The 23,062-nt window shown below is 40.5% G+C and overlaps 1 protein-coding gene across 2 annotated transcripts in view; it reads right to left on the bottom strand.

Annotated features, from left to right (window-relative positions):
- The window catches only part of PLCE1 (phospholipase C epsilon 1), a gene marked incomplete at both ends in the record, with an annotated part of 262,284 nt that overhangs the window by 47,687 nt on the left and 191,535 nt on the right, over positions 1-23,062 (bottom strand). Inside the window, 7 exons of one of the 2 annotated variants that reach the window (XM_079705006.1) lie at positions 439-677; positions 3,055-3,191; positions 3,283-3,405; positions 6,462-6,618; positions 7,381-7,498; positions 8,406-8,588; positions 15,730-16,405. In XM_079705006.1, the coding sequence (XP_079561132.1) occupies positions 439-677; positions 3,055-3,191; positions 3,283-3,405; positions 6,462-6,618; positions 7,381-7,498; positions 8,406-8,588; positions 15,730-16,405 (1,633 nt within the window). The remainder of the gene's footprint in view (positions 1-438; positions 678-3,054; positions 3,192-3,282; positions 3,406-6,461; positions 6,619-7,380; positions 7,499-8,405; positions 8,589-15,729; positions 16,406-23,062) is intronic. The other variant, XM_079705007.1, reaches the window with a different exon arrangement.

Here is a 23,062-nt window from a genome sequence, read left to right as displayed (position 1 = left end):
ACCTATTATTACCTGAAATTACTTTATATTTTTATTCATTTATTGTCTGCCTCACCCACTAGAATGTAACTACTATATTTCCAGGTCCTGGAACAGAGCCAGGTCCATAGTACAAGCTAATAAACATTTGTTAAACAATCAAAGTGGCTGACAACCTAACTACTAATTCTACTGCATGTGCTAGAACTACAAGAAGAGATCAAGTACTGATTCCTTACAGTAGTCACTGAGTAAGAGAAGGCTTAGGACCTGTGTTAATCATATGTTAAATAAGAACACATATATTTGGTATTTAAGAAAAAAACACAACCAACCCTCTATTTCGGCCCTAGACTTAAAGGTGTTAGAAGGAAATATAGAAAGAGTAAATGTTTACAGAAAATAATTAGCATAGTTAGAGGCTTTACACATTTGCTTGCACACCAAATGGGTACAAACCTGGATGATGCTGAGGATTTCATCATAAGTGTAGTGTTCTCCTTGGCAGTTCACTAGGAAGTCATTGAGCTGGAGGATGCCAACTCCAAATACGCCCAGGGATGTGCTCTCCACCCCAGTGCCATTTGTCACGATACTTGCAGCAGCAATGGCATCAGATATCTGCCTCTGGTTGTCGGACAGCTGCTGTTTACTCTTAATGAATAACCCCAAATCGGAGACATTTCTGGTCAACAAATCTGAAACAGAACCACCCACAGAACATGGACAGGCTAGCCAGCATCTTTTATAAAGTTCATTTTGGAGATAATGGTGTTGTGGAAATATTAAGCTGGAGAAACTCTTCACTAATCTGTCTAAACAAGCCATCAAACTCAGTGGAGTTTGATGGAATATAGTTGAAGGAATAAAGTTCACATAGTTGAAGGAATAAACAAAAATGAATCAATGAATAAATAAAAGAAACTAAGAGAGAGCAAGGTCAAAGATTTTGAAAGCACATAAGCTTCAGTATTAGATGGAAACTAAATGTAAATTTATTTGGGGACTTCAGGCTGTATTCAGCCTTTCGTTTTTGAGACTAGCTACTTCTACATTTTTATGTTTGCAGAAATGGAAGACGTACTCTTAAGATTACAGTTTTTTCTGTACTTTAAAAGTGTAACTATAAACATTTGTGTGCAGGTTTCTGTGTGAACATAAGTTTTCAGCTCATTTGGGTAAACGCCAAGGAGTACAATTGCTGGATCATACGATAAGAGTACGTTTAGTTTTGTAAGAAACTGCCAAATTCCCTTCTGAGGTGGCTGTACCATTTTACATTTTCACCAGCAATACCCTGATTGCTCCACATGTGCACCCATTTTGGTATGGCCAGTCATTTTCATTCTAACCACCTTGGAGGACAGTCTGTCAGTTTCTTGCAGAGCTAAACACAGACTTACCATATGATCCAGCCACTGCATTCCTAGGTGTCTACCCAAGTGAGCTGAAAACTTACCTCCACAAAAACCCTGCACACCAAATATTTACAGCAGCTTTATACATAATTGCTAAAACTTGGAAGCAACCAAGATGTCTTTCAACAGGACAAATATCCATACAACAAAATATTATTCAGCAATAAAAAGAAATGACCTATCAAACTATGAAAAGACATCGAGAAACCTTAAATGCATATTGCTCAGTGAAAGGAGCTAGTGTGAAAAGGCTACATACTATATGATCCCAACTATATGACATTCTGGGAAAGTCAAAACTATGGAGACATGGGTTTCCCTGGTGGCGCAGTGGTTGAGAGTCCGCCTGCCGATGCAGGGGACATGGGTTTGTGCCCCGGTCCAGGAGGATCCCACATGCCATGGAGCGGCTGGGCCCGTGAGCCATGGCTGCTGAGTCTGCGCGTCCGGAGCCTGTGCTCCGCAACGGGAGAGGCCACAACAGTGAGAGGCCCGCGTACCACAAAAAAAAAAAAAAAAAAAAGAAACTATGGAGACAGGAAAAAGATCAGTGGTTGCCAGGGTTCAGAAGGAGAGTGGGAGCAATGAAAAGATGGAGCGCAGGGGATCTTTAGGGCAGTGGAACTATTTATTCTGTATACTTCTGTAATGGTAGATACATGTCATTATACTTTTGTCAAAACCCCTAGAATGTACAACACAAACAGTGAACACTAATGTAAATTATGGACTTCAGTTCATATATTAATATTGGCTCAACTGTAACAAATATACCACACTAATACAAGATATTATTAAGGGAGGGAACTGTATGCGTGTGTGAGGAGGGTACATGGGAACTCTCTGTACTTTCCCCTCATTTTTCTGTTAACCTAAAACTGCTGTAAAAAATAAAGTCTATTAATTTTTTTAAAAGTGTCACTACTGGGCTAGTCCATAGTTATGCACATTTATGGCTAAAGTTGAAAAAGGTCAATATTTTTAGCATAAGGACAATATGTTTTAAAATAATTAAAAAGCAAATGCATGAAAGAGGACAGTTTTTTTGGTTTTGTTTTGTTTTTTTGCTTTTTAGTGTTTATAGTTTCCAGCAAGAACAGAAGAGAAAAATAATAGGCTTAAAATGCATGGGTGGTGATGGTAATGGTGGTGGTGGTGAGTGGGATCGAGGAACTAGACATTCTGGTTTACATATTAGGAAAAATGTCCTGGCTGTTCAGACAGGAGTGCTCTGCTGAGGTCACGAAAAACTCTCCTGTCAAAGGGCAGACAACTTCCACCCTGGGGTTGAGTACCCACCCACCTGGAGGCATGGAAGAGACTGGTGGTTCCCAACTGGGATATGCCACACACCTCGTGGACTTTTGGAAATCAGTGGGAAAGGTTTTTAGTTGTCAGAATGACTGGGAGGTTCTATTGGTGAAATATTCTGGAATCCATGGACAGACCCACACAGTGATGAATTTCCTTGTCCAAAATGCTAATGATACCCTTTCCCCTGACACCTCCATTAGAAAGATAATTCTCTAAGCATTTCACGATGTTCCAGGTAGCAGCATGCCATGTGGGACAGGCTAAGGACTTGTGTGATTGGATCTCTAACTTTCATTTTTAGGTAGAAAGGTCTCAAAGGGAAATATTAAATTCTCGCACAAACCTAGGTCAGGCTGAAGACCACTGGTGTTTTCGTCAATGGTCAGGTTGGTGTAGAGGGGGGCTGCTGCGGAGCCGGCTCGGTCGCAGGGTACGGCATAGATGTCAAAGAGATCCTTCAGGTCCTTGCGGCTCCTCACACTGGGTGCGGGATGGAGAACACCTCACCTTTGGCATTGTTATAACAAGGTAAGGGTCAGACAAGAAAGGCGAAGAAGAAATCCAGCCATACCTGAATGATTTGAACAGCTCAACAAACTCCACAAAACTCATGCTGCTGTCTGAAACCATGAAGCTCTGAAAGCCTTTCATTCCTCCTTTGATCCGCCCATGCCAGCTGCTGCTGCTCCAAGCACTGCAACAAAGACATGGCCTTAATGGGCAGAACCGGGACCAGTTTTGTCATTCTGCCCCAAGAGACATTCTCTGATTAGCAACATGAACAAAAACATGGACTGCAAGTCATTGAAGGTTTAGGCTCTTTTCTTTTTTTTTTCTTCTAAGCATTGCTTTAATTACGTACATCTTTTCATTTCTCTCAAAATTAATCCACATTGCATCGGAGGAAATAAAACATTATACACTGAAACCACTTATTGTTTATAGCTTATTTAATAAGGGCACAAAGTTGAGGTTAATATTCTTCTACTAATCATGACAGTTCTTTGAAATCTCAGGTCAATGGGAGAAAAAAACCCCATAAATTCAGTGGTTTTGAAGAAAAGTCATTTTAAAAAACAGCTCCAAATTACTCAGTCATGACTTATGGAAGATTATGCATGTTCTTTCCCATATTCTAAAATATAGAAACACATTTAAGAAGAAAATCTTGAATGTATCAATGTCTTCTCTTTTTCCTTTCTTAACTAGTTCTTAGATGAAAACAAGGATGGGCTTTTAATGTTAATGGAAAATGTGAGTCACAAAAATATTAAGGATGGAAAGAAGCCAACTCTGCCTAGAATTATATGTGCACCTACCAAGGCTGGATCTATTTAATATAAAAATATCAGTCAACTGGGTCAAAAATTCAGTCTAGCTGTTTCACAATATTTTTTTATTTTCTACACTGGTTCCCTGAGAGGAGAGTATGAGAAATGTTTTGACTGGTTTTTGGTCAAATCAATGACTAGGATTTTTTTTTTTTCATTTTTGCCTTTGTCTCTTATTTTTTACTTTCAAAATATTTCAAATACGTAAGAAAGTAGAGAGAATACTGTAATGAATAGCTAGTTTGTCCTCAATCCTGCCAATAGTGTTTATTCATGGAAAATTATTTTGTGTTGACATCAGAAGGTCACCTGCATTAATGGAAGAGTAATACAAATGGATAGATTTATTGTACGTTGTAGGCTTGGGTTATTGATCGCCAATGTGGTATGGGAAACAGAGGGTGGAGGTTCAGGAAGAGGAAAAAGATCCGATAACAAAATGGCTTATCATTTGCATTTAAACAAGTACATTCCCTGCCTTCCTTCCTTCTGGTTCCAGGTTCAGCCTCTGTCTGTAGGCACCCGTCTCCCTCTGACTTTAGGAAACTCTATCAGTCCACTTGTTCCCTTCCTAGGGCTCAGTCTTGCTCCCTCCTTGAAGAGCATTCAGGCTGACTTTTCTTCTCCTGTTTCGTCTTCTCTTTCTGGTTTAGAATACTTGGTGAGCACTGCCCCCTGTCCTTCTATGGCAGGGTCCTCTGATCTTGCATCTGGCATGGTAGTTTCTCTACTTTTATCTCTTTGAAAAGATTTTCCTCCTTTACTTTGTCCTTCCTGTTCCTGCTTATGAGTGATTGAAATAAAGGGAAAGACCACTTAATCCAAGTTCTCTGGCTATTTTATTTACCCGGGATACTGTATAGGCTGAAATATAATGTAAAGAATTCTGATTCTTTGTAGCTTTAATTTTGTTACAAACCTACAAACCGGGCTTCCCTGGTGGCGCAGTGGTTAAGAATCCACCTGCCAATGCAGGGGACACGGGTTTGAGCCCTGGTCCAGGAAGATCCCACATGCCGTGGAGCAACTAAGCCCGTGCACCACAACAACTGAGCCTGTGCTCTAGAGCCTGTGAGCCACAGCTACTGAAGCCCGCGGGCCTAGAGCCTGTGCTCCGCAACAAGAGAAGCCACCGCAATGGGAAGCTCGTGCACCGCAACAAAGAGTCGCCCCTGCTTGCCGCAACTAGAGAAAGCCTGAGCACAGCAATGAAGACCCGAGGCAGGCAAAAATAATAAATAAATAAGATAAATAAATTTTAAAAAACACCCCAAAACCCTTACAAACCTCGCAAGAGTGGTATAAAGAATTCCCATGTACCTGTAACCCAGTTTCATCAAGTGTAGAAATTATGTTCATTATTCATATTGTGAAAGGATGCTTCCCTTTAAAAGATGAGTCACTGTAGGGTTCTTTTCTGTAGCAAGCTTCCCAGGAAGAGAGGAAGGGGGGAGGAGGGGTGTGAGTGTGTGTTGTGTGTGTTGTGTGTGTGTGCGCACGCGCGTGTGTAAAATTAACGTTTCTAAAGCCAGTATCTGTACAGACTCACTTCCTCCTCCCATTCCTCTGTTTGACGAAGTAAAGAATGTCTGTCTTATCACGGTTCTGTCTGGAATCTTTGCATTTCTTAAACTTTAGTACGGGGCTGAGGGAGATGATGTGGTGTTCTGATTCCTTTGAAAGACTTTCATTTTAATATTATTTCTTCTGAGAGGGTAGCTGTTGTTTCAAATCTGTAATTTGCATGGACCTTACAAAATAATTTACACTAATACCAGCTAAACCTATCTAACTTGCTGTAAGACATTCACTTCTCTAGACGTGTATATCTCATACATGAGAAGAGTGTGAAATATATTTCACCAATTAGGAAAGGGTCAAGCTGCTTACATTAAAACTTAATTTATTCTTCGTTTAGAGCAGTGTTATCCAATAAAACTTTGTGCAATGATAGAAATGTTCTTTATCTGCACTGTTCAGTAGAGTAGACACCAGCCACTGGTAGCTATGGAACACTTTTAATGTGGCTAGCATGACTGAGGAACTGAATTTGAAATTTTATTTAATTTTAATTAATTAAAATTCGAATTTAAATAGCCACTTAACATTTTTTCCCTGTGGCTAGCACCTGCTATATCAGTGCAGATTTAGAGACTCACAGCTCGGATTTTGTTACTGCTACTGATCTTTGAAGGGTTAGTCTGTCAAAAAATGAGAAGCAGTTATAGTAATATGAGAAGGTAGGAATACAAAATCAAGAAAATTAGGAACTTTAAAAAAATTGGGGGTTTTCAGTTTTAACGTGATTGTTAAGTCAAAATTAGAGATAGTCTTTCCGTAGAGCACTGGGAGAGGATGCCCTTCTACACAACCTGAAGGGTGCGAAGGGTCCTTCTGTTTTATCATGTTAAGGCCCCACCTGGACGGGCTCTTGTTTGAAGAAGACAGCACAGGGGAGGACACTGGCCTGATGGGAGATGACGTCCCGGCAGCCAAGTTAGGGGACCCAGCCGTGGTCAAAGAGTGGGCTCTTCTGGAAGGGAGAGGGTTAGGAGGGCTCGTGATGGTGTTCGCCTCTGTGAGGGTGAAAGACAGAAAAGAGACAAGGACTCTGATTATACTTGCCCTCAGAAATTAAATGAAAACCAAAGATGCTTCTGAACATCTGAGGAAATCAATCCATGCAGGTAATTAATGTACAAGAAGCATCAAAATATTCTGGTGGGTTCTCAGTCCTGGCTACACATCAGAATCATCTGGGGAGTGGGACTTCACTGGTGGTCTAGTGGTTAGGACTCTGTGCTTCCACTGCTGGGGCCATGGGTTCGGTCCCTAGTCGGGGAACTAAGATCCCGCATGCTGTATAGCCAAATAAATAAATAAATAAACAAATGATGAGTAAATGGTAAAAATTAAAAAAAAAAAAAGAATCATCTGGGGAACTTAAAAAGTGCACAGATGTCCAGGTCCCAGACAGAGAGTGTCTAAATCAGTTGGGCCGGAGTGTGGCATCCAGATATTTTTTAAAAGCTCTGATATCCAGCCAGGGGAAAAGAATCACTGGTCTAATCTATCAAATTGTATCTTTTATATCTAATATTCTTTGTCAGTAATGGCAAGTTATTTAATGAGAGTTTTCTTCTTAATTACACTTGTGTTTGCAAATTTGTATTTGCAGAAATACCTCTTGGGTTCCATCATCTAGTGAAACACAAAGGTAAGTATATAATGTGATAAAGAGTTTTGTTAAGAATGCCCACAATAGTTAAATCACACTTTAAAACCAAATGCATATATTTTCCCATTAAAAATTCTCAGATGTAAAGATGCTGCTTTACCTGATTCTTCTTGTTCATTAACGTCTTGAGGATCAGAACCACTCCGACTCCGACACTCTTTGTGCATTTTGGCTTTGCGGGTGGCCATCTCGTCATCAGTGGCCTCTCCACTCTCACCCTGGGAACACAAAACTCATATCGTTTCTCATTCTGTATTTCTCTCCCATCACTGCTTAGTTCAGGTGGGTCTGTATTTTCTCACTGACCCACCTTCAATACCACCTCCACCTGACAAAAATAGTAAAGACCTATGTGAAGGCTGACCAGCTATTCTCATGTTATATTTATCCCATGTGTTCTTCACTAAAATGTAGCACTCCTCTGGGGAGGGTGAGAAGAGGAGGAATAAGACCCCTGGAATCTGTGTAGAGACAGAGTTATGAAGCAGACAAAGTTCAACTTAGGCATCAACATATGTCTTAGGCCTCCCATATGCAAAGACTGGGATTTCTTCTAGTTAACCATGAAGAAAATATATTATCATGTTACAGTGAGAATATAAATAATGCAATATATAATATATAGTGATACATATATATATCTGGGTAAAAAACAAAACATAAAATTTACCAGCTTAACCATTTTTAAGCATATAGTAAACTATTTGTACCTTGTGCAAATGATCTCTAGAACTTTCTCATCTTGCAAAACTGAAACTCTATAATCTTTGAACAGCTCCCCTTTTCTCCTTCCCCTTACCCCCTGGCAACTGCCATTCAGCCCCATATCTTCCTTCTCTCTGCTCCCACAGCACTTTGCAGACAGCTTGACAGTGACTCTTATTTAGATCTCACTGTGTTTGTTAATATCTCTGTGTCCCTCTACGGACCTTGACTTTTCGCTGGTGTTGACTCAGTTCCTATCACTGGGCCTGGCATCCAGGAGGTGGTTGGTAAGCTCTTGTGTTTCATTTGTTTTACACCTCATCTTGTCCCCAAGCCAAATGACCTAAGGTAGTTTATGGTGATGTAGACTATACAATGGTCCTGGAATACTGGGGTTAATGCTTAATAAATAAACTCTACCCTTATAAGGATTTTCTTCTTTTTCTTGGTGGTGCTTATACCCAAGGTGTTGTTTCTCTGCATGTTGGGCTTCTCAGCACTCTTTGCTGATGTCCCGGGACTGGGGTTTCGAGTACTCCATCGTCTGCCGCCAAACAACTCCACAGCGTGAGCCAAAGTTGGGCCTTCATATCGTCCATCCTCCTGTAAAAGAACCACATTCTGAACACATAAGGAAAGAGCGAGCAATGGGGAAGTAAATATATTAACAGCTTCTCGTAAGTTCCCAGAGGTGGAGGAGAATAGGCTGTCACCGAAGAATAACCATCTGGCCAAGCAAGTGGCTGTTTTCTAACTGTCAGAACTCTCTGTTGGGGATTTCATCATGTCCTCTGTTGTCCTGGTCACACCCTGCTGAGTTCCAGTGATGTGCTTTAATAGGGCCACATTCAACTGGGATTAACAAAAAAATTTCCCTTCCCAGTTTCAGAGGTTATGTTCCAGAATTATCACTGCAGGCAAATTCACTAAGATGTACTTTGCAGATCTGGGCTTTGGAGGACTTGGAGGGTGTACATGTGTGTACAAATATATTTAAGTAAAATAAAATTCTATTTGCTATTGCATCACTCCAGTGTATTTTCACCTAGTTCGATGCTTGGGACAGCCTGACTTGAAGTCAGAGTAGGTGGAGTACACAAAATTCACTTTGGAGGGCTCTGGGAGCACCTTGAGTAGTTGAGCTGCCATCCTCTTTTTTTTTTTTTCTTTGTTGGATAATTTTTTAATAAAATGAGGTGCACACCACTGATATTAAGAATGGCATATGCGCAAAACAAAACAACCCTTTTTGGCTAGTGGCTGGAGAAGGAAGAAAAAGCATGAGAAATGGAGCTGCCATCCTCTTGAGTAACTGATATCCAAGGATAGAGGGCCCAGGGGACTCAGAGCACTATGCATATTATGATGTTGTGAGCAGCAAAAACATACTCAGTGGGTAGGTGATGGTTTACAATAGCTGCTGCTTGTAAGGCAACTCTGTGTAACATGCATTGAGTATCAGTAGGAATTCATTAATCCCTATTGATTAATGAATGAGTAATCCCTCCTGATTAATGATCAGTGGTCAACAATTCTCCTTATAAGTCAGGAAAGTCAGTTAATAAAACTACAAAAAGGTCACATATGAATTAAAAACAATACTGGTGATATTTCACAGCTTGTAGAAAAGGTACCTCTTAAAATTAATTTCCATTTACTATCTTTACTTTCTGCAAATTTTTAAGGTTAGTCCTCCTTTGCAATTCCAAAGAAGTGCTTGTAAATAGATTTTGCTTTGTTGTAGATAATATGCAAATAATAAAGAGGCTTTATGTGTGTGTACGCATGCGCGCTCATGCTTACTCCTTCATCCTAATGTTCAATGACTATCTGATTTTATGACTTGTGACCTCCCACTTCCTGCATCCTGTTATGGATCCCAGCATGCTGAGTAACTTGGATACTTGATGATCTTTTGAATGACATTTGATGAAACCTTTTAGTGATTTTTTGTCGTGGATATATGCCTGCTTATGGATCATTTCTCTTTTCTCTAACCATACCCCAATTTTATTTGATCTCTTTTTCACTAGATATAGTCTTGGGTCTATCAATCAAAGGGGAACAGCATCCCTTGATCAATGGTTGGTACAGGATCCAAATAAGCCAATCAGAATTTCTGTCCCTGGAAAATGAATCTTGAATGCAGTGATACAGAGAATGAAAATGGTTGGAGATGGTTCCACCTGGTGCAGGCCTGCTGAAGAGAGTCCCTGATAACAAGTCAATACAACTGACTCCAAAGTGGAATAAACAATTCATGACACAATTTCATAAATAGATTTTAACTGCCTTATTGCATAACATACTCTGAAAGAAACCTTGTAAAATTTTTATCTATGGGTTTTTTTTGTTTTTTTTTTTGCGGTACACGGGCCTCTCACTGTTGTGGCCTCTCCCGTTGCGGAGCACAGGATCTGGACACGCAGGCTCAGTGGCCATGGCTCACGGGCCCAGCTGCTCCGCGGCATGTGGGATCCTCCCGGACCGGGGCACGAACCCGTGTGCCCTGCATCGGCAGGCGGACTCTGAACCACTGCGCCATCCGGGAAGCCCTATCTATGGCTTTTAAATAACACATCTTTAAACATTTAATAGATCCCTTCATTAAAACTTACAAGTTCTGCTCTGCAAAAGACACTGTCAAGAGAGTTAGAAGACAAGCCACAGACTGGGAGAAAATATTTGCAAAGGAATATCTGATGGTCTGTTATCCAAAATATATAAAGAAATCTTAAGACACTACAATAAGAAAATAAACAACCCGATTAAAAAAATGGGCCAAAGACCCTAACAGACACCTCACCAAAGCAGACATACAGATGGCAAATAATCACATGAAAAGATGTTCCACATCATATGTCATCAGGGAAAATGCGAAATGAAACAAGAGACCACTACACACCTATTAGAATGGCCAAAATTGAGAACACTGACAACACCAAATGCTGGCGAGGTTGTGGAGCAACAGGAACTCTCATCCATTGCTGGTAGAAACGCAAAATCATACAGCCACTTCAGAAGGCAGTTTGGTTTCTTACAAAACTAAACATACTGTTACTGTATGATCCAACAATCACACTCCTTGGTATTTACCCAAATGAGCTGAAAACTTATGTCCACACAAAAACCTGACCATGGATGTTTACAACAGCTTTATTCATAATTGCCAAAATTTGGAAGCAACAAAGAAATCCTTTAGTAGGTGAATGAATGAATAATCTGTGGTCCACCCAGACAATGGAATTTCATTCAGAATAAAAAGAAAGCTATTAAGCTACAAGAAGACAGGGAGGAAACTTACATGCATATTACAAAGTGAAAGAAACCAATCTGAGAAGGCTACATATTGTACGATTCCAACTACATGACATTCTGAAAAAGGCAAAACTATGGAGACAATAAAAAGATCAGTGGTTGCAGGGGACTGGGGGAAGGGGTGGGGGTGGAGTGGGAGAAAGAGATAACAGGCAGAGCACACAGGATTTTTAGGGCAGTGAAAATGCTCCATGTAAGGGGCTTCCCTGGTGGCAGTGGTTGAGAGTCTGCCTGCCAATGCAGGGGACATGGGTTTGAGCCCTGGTCTGGGAGGATCCCACATGCCGCGGAGCAGCTAGGCCCGTGAGCCACAACTACTGAGCCTGCGCGTCTGGAGCCTGTGCTCCGCAACAAGAGAGGCCGCGATAGTGAGGGGCCCGCGCACCGCCATGAAGAGTGGCCCCTGCTCTCTGCAACTAGAGAAAGCCCTCGCACAGAAACGAAAACCCAACACAGCAAAAATAAATAAATAAAAATTAAAAATGCTCCATATAATATTATAGTGATGGATATATGTCAATAAATATTTGCACAAGCCCCTAGAACGTACAGCACCAAGAGTGAACTGTATGGTAAACTATGGACTTTGAGTGATTATGATGTGTCAACATAGGTTCATCCTTTGTAAAGAATGTACCATTCTGGTGAGTGATGTTGATAATGGGGGTGCCATGCAGGCATGGGGGCAGGAAGTTTATGGGAAATCTCTGTACCTTCCTTTCAATTTTATTATAAACCTAAAACTGCTCTAAAAAATAAAATCTTTAATATAAACATTTAATAGATCCATTACCATGTACATATAAAAGAATCAGCCTCCACTGCTTTGGCTTTTCTAAATTCAGAACAGGTCAACGTGTGCCAAGCTTTACTTTTAATGGAAATATTTTAGGCCTGGAAAAGGCAGGATGCTTTTGTTTAATCTTTAAAGGAGACTCTCTGGGAACTAAAATGTAGTTTGAATCTTTCTTTCGTTTTATACAAAACAATAAACTTGTTTAGGATAGGTGAAATATGTCCTTCTATTTTTAATTTGGGAGAAGGACTATTGTGAGTGAAGGTACATTCTCAGTTTTAGAAAACAGTTCATGTGGAAGTTGAGGATTAGGAAATTAATTCCTTTAAAAATATTCATGCACTTTTAACTCACCATATCTTTGCATATGATATCTTAAAGACTGTGAAACTAATCTAATTCTTTAAATAAATCCCATTTTTTTCCCTTGAAGATAGCTAGAATCTGTTTCTGTTGCTTACAATCAAAGAGTACTGATAATCCTGTGTATAACCTTCTCAGCTTCCCAGAGATCTTTCCAAGTATATGAGTTCCCAAGCTCTGCCCATGATAACCTTGAGCCAAAGCTCGTGATACCAGCCTTTCCTCCACACCCCACACGGAATCTCTGCAGAGTTTACTTTCTTTTAATTTCCTGTGTTCCTAGGCTTCATTACAAATGTCACTATTTCTTCTTGTCTTTTGCTTTATCTCCTGCTACTATTTCCATTAGATCAATTTACATTTACTAGTACTAAAATACTTATATTTGAAAGTAACCGTGCAAACATTCATCACACAAAAGGACTCTTATGTCAGAAAGATTATTTTCTATATAAGCTCTTCCCAAACTGGGGATAAAGAGATACACTTATAGGGCTGTTAACAGAGGTTTGGAAGAAATCAAGAATTTTCATACATTTCTTTAATTTATAGATACATTTAAGTAGGTTTCGTTTGTACTTTGAGACTTCTCAGAGCTTTAAATGTGCTAAGTCGTATTGTAAGTCAGCAAGCGGGGCATTTATTTAGCATGATGCCTGTTTGACCTTTTGTTCTCCAAGTACGAAATTAGCATCTTTTTGATGTTTCCTGAGATCATTTGGGAACTGGTCTATTTGATGGGAAAATGAGTAGTCCATTGACCTTTTTCACTTTAAAAAAAAGAAAGAAAGAAAGAAAGAAAGAAAGAAAGAAAAATCTTGAGTGTCTAAGACTGTTGCCTGTCTTAGGCAGCTCGTGTAGTACATTGTTTTATTTTTTTTGCGGTATGCAGGCCTCTCACTGTTGTGGCCTCTCCCGTTGCGGAGCACAGGCTCTGGACGCGCAGGCCCCGGACGCGCAGGCCCAGCAGCCATGGCTCACGGGCCCAGCTGCTCTGCAGCATGTGGGATCTTCCCGGACCGGGGCACGAACCTGTGTCCCCTGCATTGGCAGGCGGACTCTCAACCACTGCGCCACCAGGGAAGCCCTGTAGTACATTGTTTTGAGGAATAATGTCACCTGTGTGTTCAGAAGTGACTGAGGTACATTGGAGCTATTTTGCTGTTACACTGTGATGGCTTGGTTCCACACGGGGTGGAGGGGTGGGGGCTAGGAGATAGGAAGGGGTGTAGCTGTGTTTGCAACTGTGTAGGACTGAATCTGCTCCAAGTCATTTCCTCTGTCTCTGCTCTTACCTCTTCTCATCAGACCATTGTTCATGGTCTCAGCTGGTGCCTCCTTCAGCACAAACTGAAGGTTGCCAGGTTAAATGAGAAACTAAGTAGACCTTATATGTTAATTCAGTTACTTTATGCTATAACATGGGGAGGGAAACAAATGGAGCAAGTAAACCACATAGGCTTTGTGACAGTGATTGTAATTGAGCCCAAAGATTTTGGTTTATGCCCAGCTTGAATGGATTTTCATGATTCTAGAAGGCTGAGAAGTGACTGTAATTGAAAATCAAGGGACTTCCCTGGTGGCGCAGTGGTTAAGAATCTGCCTGCCAATGCAGGGGACACCGGTTTGAGCCCTGGTTGGGGAGGATACCACATGCTGCAGAGCAACTGAGCCCGTGTGCCACAGCTACGGAGCCTGCGCTCTAGAGCCTGCGAGCCACAATTACAGAGCCCGCGCGCCTAGAACCCGTGCTCTGCAACAAGAGAAGCCACTGCAATGAGAAATCTGTGCACTGCAACGAAGAGCAGTCCCCGCTCACTGCAACTAGAGAAAGCCCGTGCGCAGCAACAAAGACCCAATGCAGCCAAAAATAGAAACAAATAAATAAATAAATTTATGAAAAAAAAAAGAAAATCAATATTGATAATAGCTCCTGAAGACCTTTCTTCCAAGCAGCTGGCAGCATTGAGAGCTCCCTGTGGAACAGACAGGAAGCAGGTATTTTGTTTTCCATTTTAGATGAGTTAACTAAAACTGGCTGTGCGCAGTGCAGCATAATCGTGTATATAGGTCTATGTGCTTATTAAGTCATTAATCAAGTTAGTTATTCAGGATATGATCTCTACTCATAAGTACTGCATGGATGTGGGAAAAGGGGAAAGAAGGGGTCCTACATGTGCCTCTACTAACATTCCAGAGAGGAAGATGTTTTTACTTGTCAGGGACATGTTAGCACTGTGAAAAGTGCATGAAATCAGTCATTTGAGTAATTTAAATCATACTTCTATTTGTTCTGTGACACTAGTAGAAAAGATAATTTCCCCCCCACAATAGATAGAAAAACATAGCAAAGAAAAACCGAATACTTTGTACAACTCATTTGACACCACCACTAACTGTGTCACCTTGTAGTGGGGTTTATGACTCAGTTTCCGAGCAATCTCTGCCTTCCTTCCTCCACAAGTGTGCTACTCTGGTTATACCTGTGTCTCTTCTCACCACCTCATTCAGCCCAGGCCTCCTGCCACCCTTAGCTGGAGTGTCAAAGTACCTGATAATTTAGGGTTAATGAAAAACTCACTCAGTTTAAGCTGCGACTGTGAGAAACTGCCTCCTAAGAGCTGCTGCCACTACAAATCTGGTTTGGAAGAACTCTAGGTATGAGTTTATCTCACATTTGGGAAAGTTTCTTTTAACCTTAAAAGTCCTACAGTTCAGCAGCAATACACAGTAAGTTAAATAACCCTCCCAGAGTCACGGAGCACATTAGAAGACGAAACAGGATTTCAGTTTCCAAAGTGAAGGTTTCCAATGTATCAGCTAGTCCCTAATTAATAATAAAAGCATTCATATACAGTGCTTTCCATTTTCACTTTGAGTAAGTGAAAATGCTTATATTAACTTGTTTCTTTCCAGATGTGAGATGTACAATGACCACAGTCACTGTTTTCATACAAAATAATAATAGGACCTACTATGAGCCAGACACTATTCTTTATACCTATGAATTTACATTATGGCTTTACACATATTAACTCAGTTAAAGTTCACTGCCACCCTATGAATAGGTATCGTTATTATTCTCACTTTATAGATGAGAAACTGAGGCACAGAGACGTTAAATAAAAGCTGTTCCATATCACTCAGGTAGGAAATGACAGAGCTGGGAGAATTAACCTTGGTGGTCTAGTTGTCCAGTGTGTTTTTATCACAATTATATCTGGAGAATTATACCACTGAGGAGAGAGGGAAGGCTGTACCCCTTACCTGGTAGAGGCTGACGTATTGTTTCCGTAGCCACTGCTGTCTTTGGTCAGGGAACTTCCTCATCTTTCTCACAGCTCTAGTGAGTTCCAACAATCCACTGAAGAGCATTTTAGCTGTGTGCTTTGGTGCCACAAAGTGCAATAATCTATTGTCCGTGGTCTGAAGCCCGTAGAGCAGTGTCACACCAGTCTCTGAGAGAGACATGTTACTCAGTTTGTTCTGGACACACACAGTGTGTATATCAATGCTAGGGTGTCCCATGTACACAGCCTTTGCTGAAAACAGATCCAAGACCCCCTCTGCCAGGCCACTTAATCCAGCATTGCCCAGTAATGGGAATTTGCCAGGCTCGGATGTGTTACTAAGCACACCAAGTTTTACTTTAGCACTGGCTGGGGAAGCAGTGGTGGGCTTTATCCAGGTCAAGGTGCTATTGTCAGGCTGAAGCTGGAGGAAGCAGCGGGCAGAGAGGTGCATGTCCTGGTCATAGTGGATGACCGTGGCCCCCTGCAGCAGGAACTGGTGCACATCAGCTTGGATGGACAGCACGTACCACGGGATGAGCTCTGTCCCATGGTCAAAGGCCTTCTGTGGCTCTTCTGATCCGTGAGGGTCGCATTCTTGGGGCTGCTCAAAGATGTCATTTTCAGAATCCAACAAATCTCCGATTATAAACCTGATAGAAAGAGATACAAATTTGGTCTGTCTTATAATCAGAAGTGAGAACAACAAAAAGCTTTCACTGACACTGGACACCATTTTTAATTCTACTATGAATTCAAATTAGCATAGAAAATATAAAATGCTAAAAGTCACAGAGTAATTTTTTTAGCTGTATTTGAAAACCTTATATTTAGCAATATGTCTGACCAAAGGCTTAAAGAAAGGAACTACTAGATCAGTTACTGCATTTTTAAAGATTTTTTTTGATGTGGACCATTTTTAAAGTCTTTATTGAATTTGTTACACTATTCTTCTGTTTTATATTTTGGTTTTTTGGCTGCGAGGCATGTGGGATCTTAGCTCCCTGACCAGGGATTGAACCCACACCCTCTGCATTGGAAGGCGAAGTCTTAACCACTGGACCACCAGGGAAGTCCCCAGTTATTGCATTTTTAATGTAAACAACGATAATCTTCATTATTTATTAGTTTTTCCTTTTGTGTCAGGAACTGTGTTAAATACTTTACATACATTTTTGCACTTTATTTGACCTACTTGCAAAGTAAGTTTTCTTATTTTTTTTTAACCTATGGGGAAACTGAGGTTCAGAAGGGATGAGTAACTGCTCCAGGTTACCCAACTCAGAAGAGACCTACCCGAGGCAGGATTCTGGTCTGTCTGACCCTTTAGCCTGGGCTCTTCATTACTAGGTGCGTTGCCTTCTACTTGGTCATAACAAAATACAATGGGGCTAAAATAGGCAAAACAAGACTTAGTAAGTGGGCCTGCGAAGTGCCTCTGCTAAAAATAAAATACAATTAGTTCAAAGGCACTCATTTGGGAAATATTCTCATGATGCCAGATGAGCAAGAACAGCCCTCCTTGACTCAACCTTAGATTTTCACTGTATGTGTGTGTGCGCCTGTGTGTGCACATGTGCACATAAAGGACTTGTCTGCTTGGACAGTTTAGCAAGTTGCCTTCCCTGAGTCAGGAACCTGGATTACCAGGGCCAGAAGGATCTTAGGGGGAAGTCAAGGGAGCCTTATTGCCTCCTTTCTATTTGGCCACTTGGTAGGAACATGCCTAAGAGAGACTCATTCTCTTCAAAGCATGAGGAATTGTTACTAAGATCAAGCTTTCTGATGTTTGATCCATAGATATCACTAGCAAAGTGGTGGATAAAATTGAGAAGGAGTTGGTCCATACATCCCTGGGAAGGAATGTTCCCATCATCTTGAGGCAGTTGGGCAGCCGACTGCCTTTTGGCAAGGCATGAACAGGAGCCCTGGGCTTCTCGGACTCTCACTCTAGATCCTGGTCCCTGAGCAAGATCCCACTACTGCTTTCAAACAGCAAGAGGTTCTTCTTCCTTGCCCCACATAAACAGATATTCTTAAGAAAGAAAAGAAATCCACAAGGGATCTCACAAATCTGATGGTCAGAATATCCTTTTCAAATCATCCACACTGGAAACACTGGAAACAACCCAAATGTCCAGCAACAATAAAATGTATAAATAAAATTTGAAGTAATTCATACAACACAATCCTGCACAGGAATGAAAATGAACATGCAATGGCTGACAACCTGCAACAACATGGACAAATCTTAAGCAAGACCTACAGGCATATATACTGTATGATTACATTAATATACATTTCAAAACCAGGGAACACTATACTATATTGTTTAGAGAGGCATAATAGTGGTAAAATTTTAAAGAAAAGCAGGATGTACTATCATACAATCACAGCAGTGAACTTTTCTTTAGGGGGAGAGGTGGTGACATAATTGAGAAGGGAAACAAGGGGTTTATGGGTGCTGACAATGTTTTCACTCTGGGTGGTAGTTACAGATGCATTCACTTGAAACTATTCAAAAACATTAGTTTTTTTTTAAATTTAATTTTACAATAGTTTTAGATTTGTCGAGAAATTGCAAAGACAGTATACCCCACATCCAGTTTTCCCTATTATTAACATCTTACATTAAGGGTGGTATATTTGACACAATTCATGAACCAATACTGTGATATATTATTATTTATTAAAGTCTATACTCTGTTTAGATTTCCTTAGTTTTTTACCCATTTGCCTTTTCTGTTCCAGGATTCCATCCAGGAACCCGTATTGCATTTAACCATCATATTTCTTTATGTCACAGTTTCTCAGCCTTTCCTTGTTTTTGATGGTCTCGACAGTTTTGAGGAGCAGTGGCCAGGCATTTTGTAGAATGACCATCAATTAGAATTTGCCTGATAATTTTCTGATTTTCTCATAATTATTCTGGGGCTCTGGGTTCTGGGGAGGAAGACCACAGAGGCAGAGTGCCATTCTCATCACACCATATTCAGGGAACATACTATCAACACGACTTACTCTGTTGATGCTGACCTGGCTGAGGTAGTGTTGGTCATGTCCACTGCAAAGTTACTTAAAAAAAAAAAAAAGAACTCCTTTCTACACTGTAATCTTTGGAAGGAAGTCACTGCGTGCAGCCCACACTTAAGGAATTCTGCTCTACCTTCTAGAGGGTGGAGTGTATACATAAGTTATTTGGAATTCTTTTGCATGGGAGATTTGTCTCTTCTCCCCTATTTGTTTGTTTATTTATCATTTACGTATATGGACTCATGAATATTTATATAATACTTTGGGTTATAATCTAATATTACTTTATTTTGTTGCTCAAATAGTTCCAGGTGGCAATCGGGAGCTCTTTCAGTTGGCTCTTGTAGTTCTTTGACATAACCTCATTATTATGGTTTTGTTTTCCTCAGCATTTCTTTAGTTTTTGGCACAAGATGCTCCAGGCTCATCTTGTGTATTTCCTGTCCCAGTCCTAGAATCAGCCATTTCTCCAAGAAGCTTTGCTTTCTTTCACTGAAGAATGTTATTAGAAATCAAAATTTGGGTGCTAGGTGCAAATCCACTCTTTTTTATGCACTTTTTTTTTTGTGGAGCACAGGCTCCGGACGCGCAGGCTCAGCGGCCATGGCTCACAGGCCCAGCCGCTCTGCGGCATGTGGGACCTTCCCGGACCGGGGCACAAACCCGTGTCCCCTGCATCGGCAGGTGGACTCTCAACCACTGCGCCACCAGGGAAGACCTAAGGTGCAGCATTTTAAAGAGGGTCAACAATATCGGTTTGTTTTTTTTTTACATCTTTATTGGAGTATAATTGCTTTACAATGGTGTGTTAGTTTCTGCTGTACAACAAAGTGAATCAGCCATATGCATACACATGTCCCCATATCCCCTCCCTCTTGAGCCTCCCTCCCTTTCTCCCTATCTCACCCCTCCAGGTCATCACAAAGCATCGAGCTGACCTCCCTGTGCTATGCAGCAGCCTCCCACCAGCCATCCATTTTACATTTGGTAGTGTATATATGTCAGTGCTACTCTCTCACTTAACAATATTGTTAAAAAGAACTTGCAGCTCCTATATGACCCAACACTCTTCTGTATACATGTAAATATTCTTAACTTCCATTTTCCTACAATGGTGCTATATGCTACTCTTATGCCTTCATGACATACTCACACAGGCAAAACTCATTATTCTTCATGTTGGTAAATTTGAAAAGTCATTATTAATGAGCTTTATAGGTCATATGAAATGTAATTGGAATATTTTTAGAATTCAGATGTTCCTAAACTACAGGAACCAGAAATTTAAAAAGTTGAGGGTTCTACAGTGACAAGAAATGCCTTAAACATTGTAGGAGAAAAGATCCTGCCTGCCTTGCAGTTGATCACGTGATCAGGTTCACGACCCAGCTCTGCTAGGCACCACTTAGGCAAGTGACTTCACCTCACCTCTCCAGGTACCACTTCCTCATTTGTACAGGGAGATGATGAGTTGGATGAGTTGACCTTAAGATCTCACTGACATTCTGAGATTCTTTCAACCCTGTTCCTTTCCTGCTGAGGTCTTCAACTTCTTATGATCATTTTTTCTGGGGTTTCTGTGAGTGTTCTGAATGGGTGTTCTGGCAAGAGTAGCTGAGATGTTTGAGAAAAATTATTAGAGCACCCTTCAGGCTGGGCGAACCAAAGGACCATGAGATTGCCCCTTCTTTCTTTGATGTCATTTTCACAGGGTTGGTGGCTGCCATAGGAACAGGGGCTGGAGGTTATTGTTTACAGAGTCTTTGTTTCAGCCAAATCAACAACAAAGCACAGTTCCCATGGGTTTTGCGATCTGGAAATCCCTTTTCCACGTACAACCCTGTGCTGGATATTCTAATGCGGGACTCTGGATCAGGAATGGATTCCCAAGTCCTGGCAGATGGTCCCAGAAACAGTGCTCGCTGATCTGGTTTCTGTGAGTTTTATTAAATACCCTCACCCCCATCTTGTGCATTCAGTGGTTCTTTTCAAAACAGCAGTCGTGTGGGGTAAGAAAACTTACTGGTACTGAGGTGCATAAATTTCAGTGTGAGGATTTCAATAGGACTTCACAGGTTTTGTAAAAGAAATATTTGCATTTTTGTGCTTCTTTTCCCTTTGTAAGAGTGCTTACAAGCGGAGTCTGGAAAATTGGAAGTGGAAGAGCAATGATCTTAGAATGTAGATGATAAAATGATTAGGGAGGAGACAAGGGAATAAGCAGAAAATTGGAAATAAAGATTTCATGAGAGGTGATGTTATGAGGTAAGAAATTTATCACTTGAAGGAATCCCAGGCAAAAGGAAAGGACTGTAAATGAAAGCTCAGAGGCTTGGTCTCTGAGGCTCAACCAAAGGTAGCATTCCTAAAAGTATTTTAGGAAGACTGACACCTGTAAGTAATATATACACCTACACACACACACACACACACACGGCCCCAAGTGAAGGCTGTTATAAAACAGAGTCATGTGAAATTTTATCTATTCAGGGATGATGTATCCCTTATAGTAGGATTTAAGGAAGGAATTTCAGCCAGATCTCAGTATGAGGAACAGGCATGCTTCTCTCAAACATCTGTTTGATTTTTCTTTACAAATACTGTGAATCCCGATTCCCTCTTTCCTATGGTCACTATCTCAGAACAAAATTTAGTCACTGTAAAGCCTATACAGTATACATTTCTATATGTTTTATTTTTTCCTATCCTATTTTCCTTAATATCTTCAATTATTTATATTTATTCATATAAGCATCTACAAAATATTTTTCCTTTTCCTTAATATCCTCAATTATTTATATTTATTTTTGTAAGCATCTACAAAATCTTTTGTGGGAGGATGTAGATATATACATAGATACCTGTGTATAGAGACAGGTAGACAGAGGTAGATATAGATTAAGGACTTAAGTGGCTATGAGATGCTTCTTTGTGCTTATTTGTAGATGGTCCTCTCTCTATACATAGAGTGGCACCAATGTCAGCAAAAATTAGTGAGAAAACTTTCAAATAATCTTTGACTTGAGATCAACTAAGAAGAACAATTGGTAGAAGCTACTTGTGAGATTTGAGCTTTAGGGACGAAGCATTGTGTTAAGGGCGGTCGTGGTTAATCTTTGAGCACCTGGGTCCTCTATGGTGGAATGAGCTAGGAAGCGAGTTTTGAAAAAAAGCCCAAAGACTTTGGAGAAACCTGGAATACAGGTTCACCTCCTTAATAATAGCATTCGGGATTCAGACACAAGGCGTTCATTTGTGTGTTCACAACTGATTCTAAGGATCTAGCACTACAATTCCAAAAAAATTATTTTCCGAAAACACTGTCCTCCTTCCCAGTGTAGGCTCATACACACACACAACCAGGAAAGGCTTTGCAAAACAAACAGCAATGTCTCACAAGGACTCGGAGACAACCGCAAGGTATGACACATGAGTACTCAACACAAATAAAACCTTTTGTGGCCAAGATGTCAAAGTCAGTAGATGTCATACCTTTGGATGGTGCTCAAGGATTCCTCCAGCTGGGCCAGGCTCTGCCATTTGAGTTGGGCTTGACCATGAGTAAATGGCCTTGAAGAGATGCAATGCCTGCCCTAAGACCACTGATTTCTGAACTTCTCATCTGGTCGTGGGTTAAGCAAGCATGTCTGGCTAGATTGCCATGCTTGTCAATAAATAGCAATTGAAACAACTGAGCAATTACAAAGCTGCAGATGCCACCTGAACGTGAGTTACCACCTGCCTTAGAATCATCAGAGGTTGGGGGGAGCTGCAACAGTGCTGATTTCTGGGTATGACTAACTCCAACCCTACTAACTCAGTATATTTGATTTAAAAATAGGTTAATACTCACCTCTGTGCCCCACCTAGTGATGAATAAAACCATTTTTTAAATTTTATTTTTTTAATTGAAGTATAGTTGATTTATAAAGTATACTATGGATACTATTTACAAAGGATACTATATATCCTTTTTCATATTCTTTTTCATTATAGTTTATTACAAGATATTGAATATAGTTAGTTCCCTGTGTTACACAGTAGGACTTTGTTGTTTAGCTATTTTGTATATAGTAGTTTATATCTGCTAACCCCAAACTCCTAATTTATCTTTCCCTCTGCCTTCCCTGTTTGGTAACCACAAATTTGTTTTTTATGTCTGTGAGTCTGTTTCTGCTTTGTAAATAAGTTAATTTGTAACATATTTTAGATTACACATATAAGTGATATCATATGATATTTGTCTTCGTCTGACTTACTTCACTTGGTATGATAAT

Source organism: Hyperoodon ampullatus (assembly GCF_949752795.1).
Source record: "Hyperoodon ampullatus genome assembly, chromosome: 1".
Taxonomy (NCBI): Eukaryota; Metazoa; Chordata; class Mammalia; order Artiodactyla; family Ziphiidae; genus Hyperoodon; species Hyperoodon ampullatus.
This window is presented reverse-complemented; position numbering and strand designations above follow the sequence as displayed.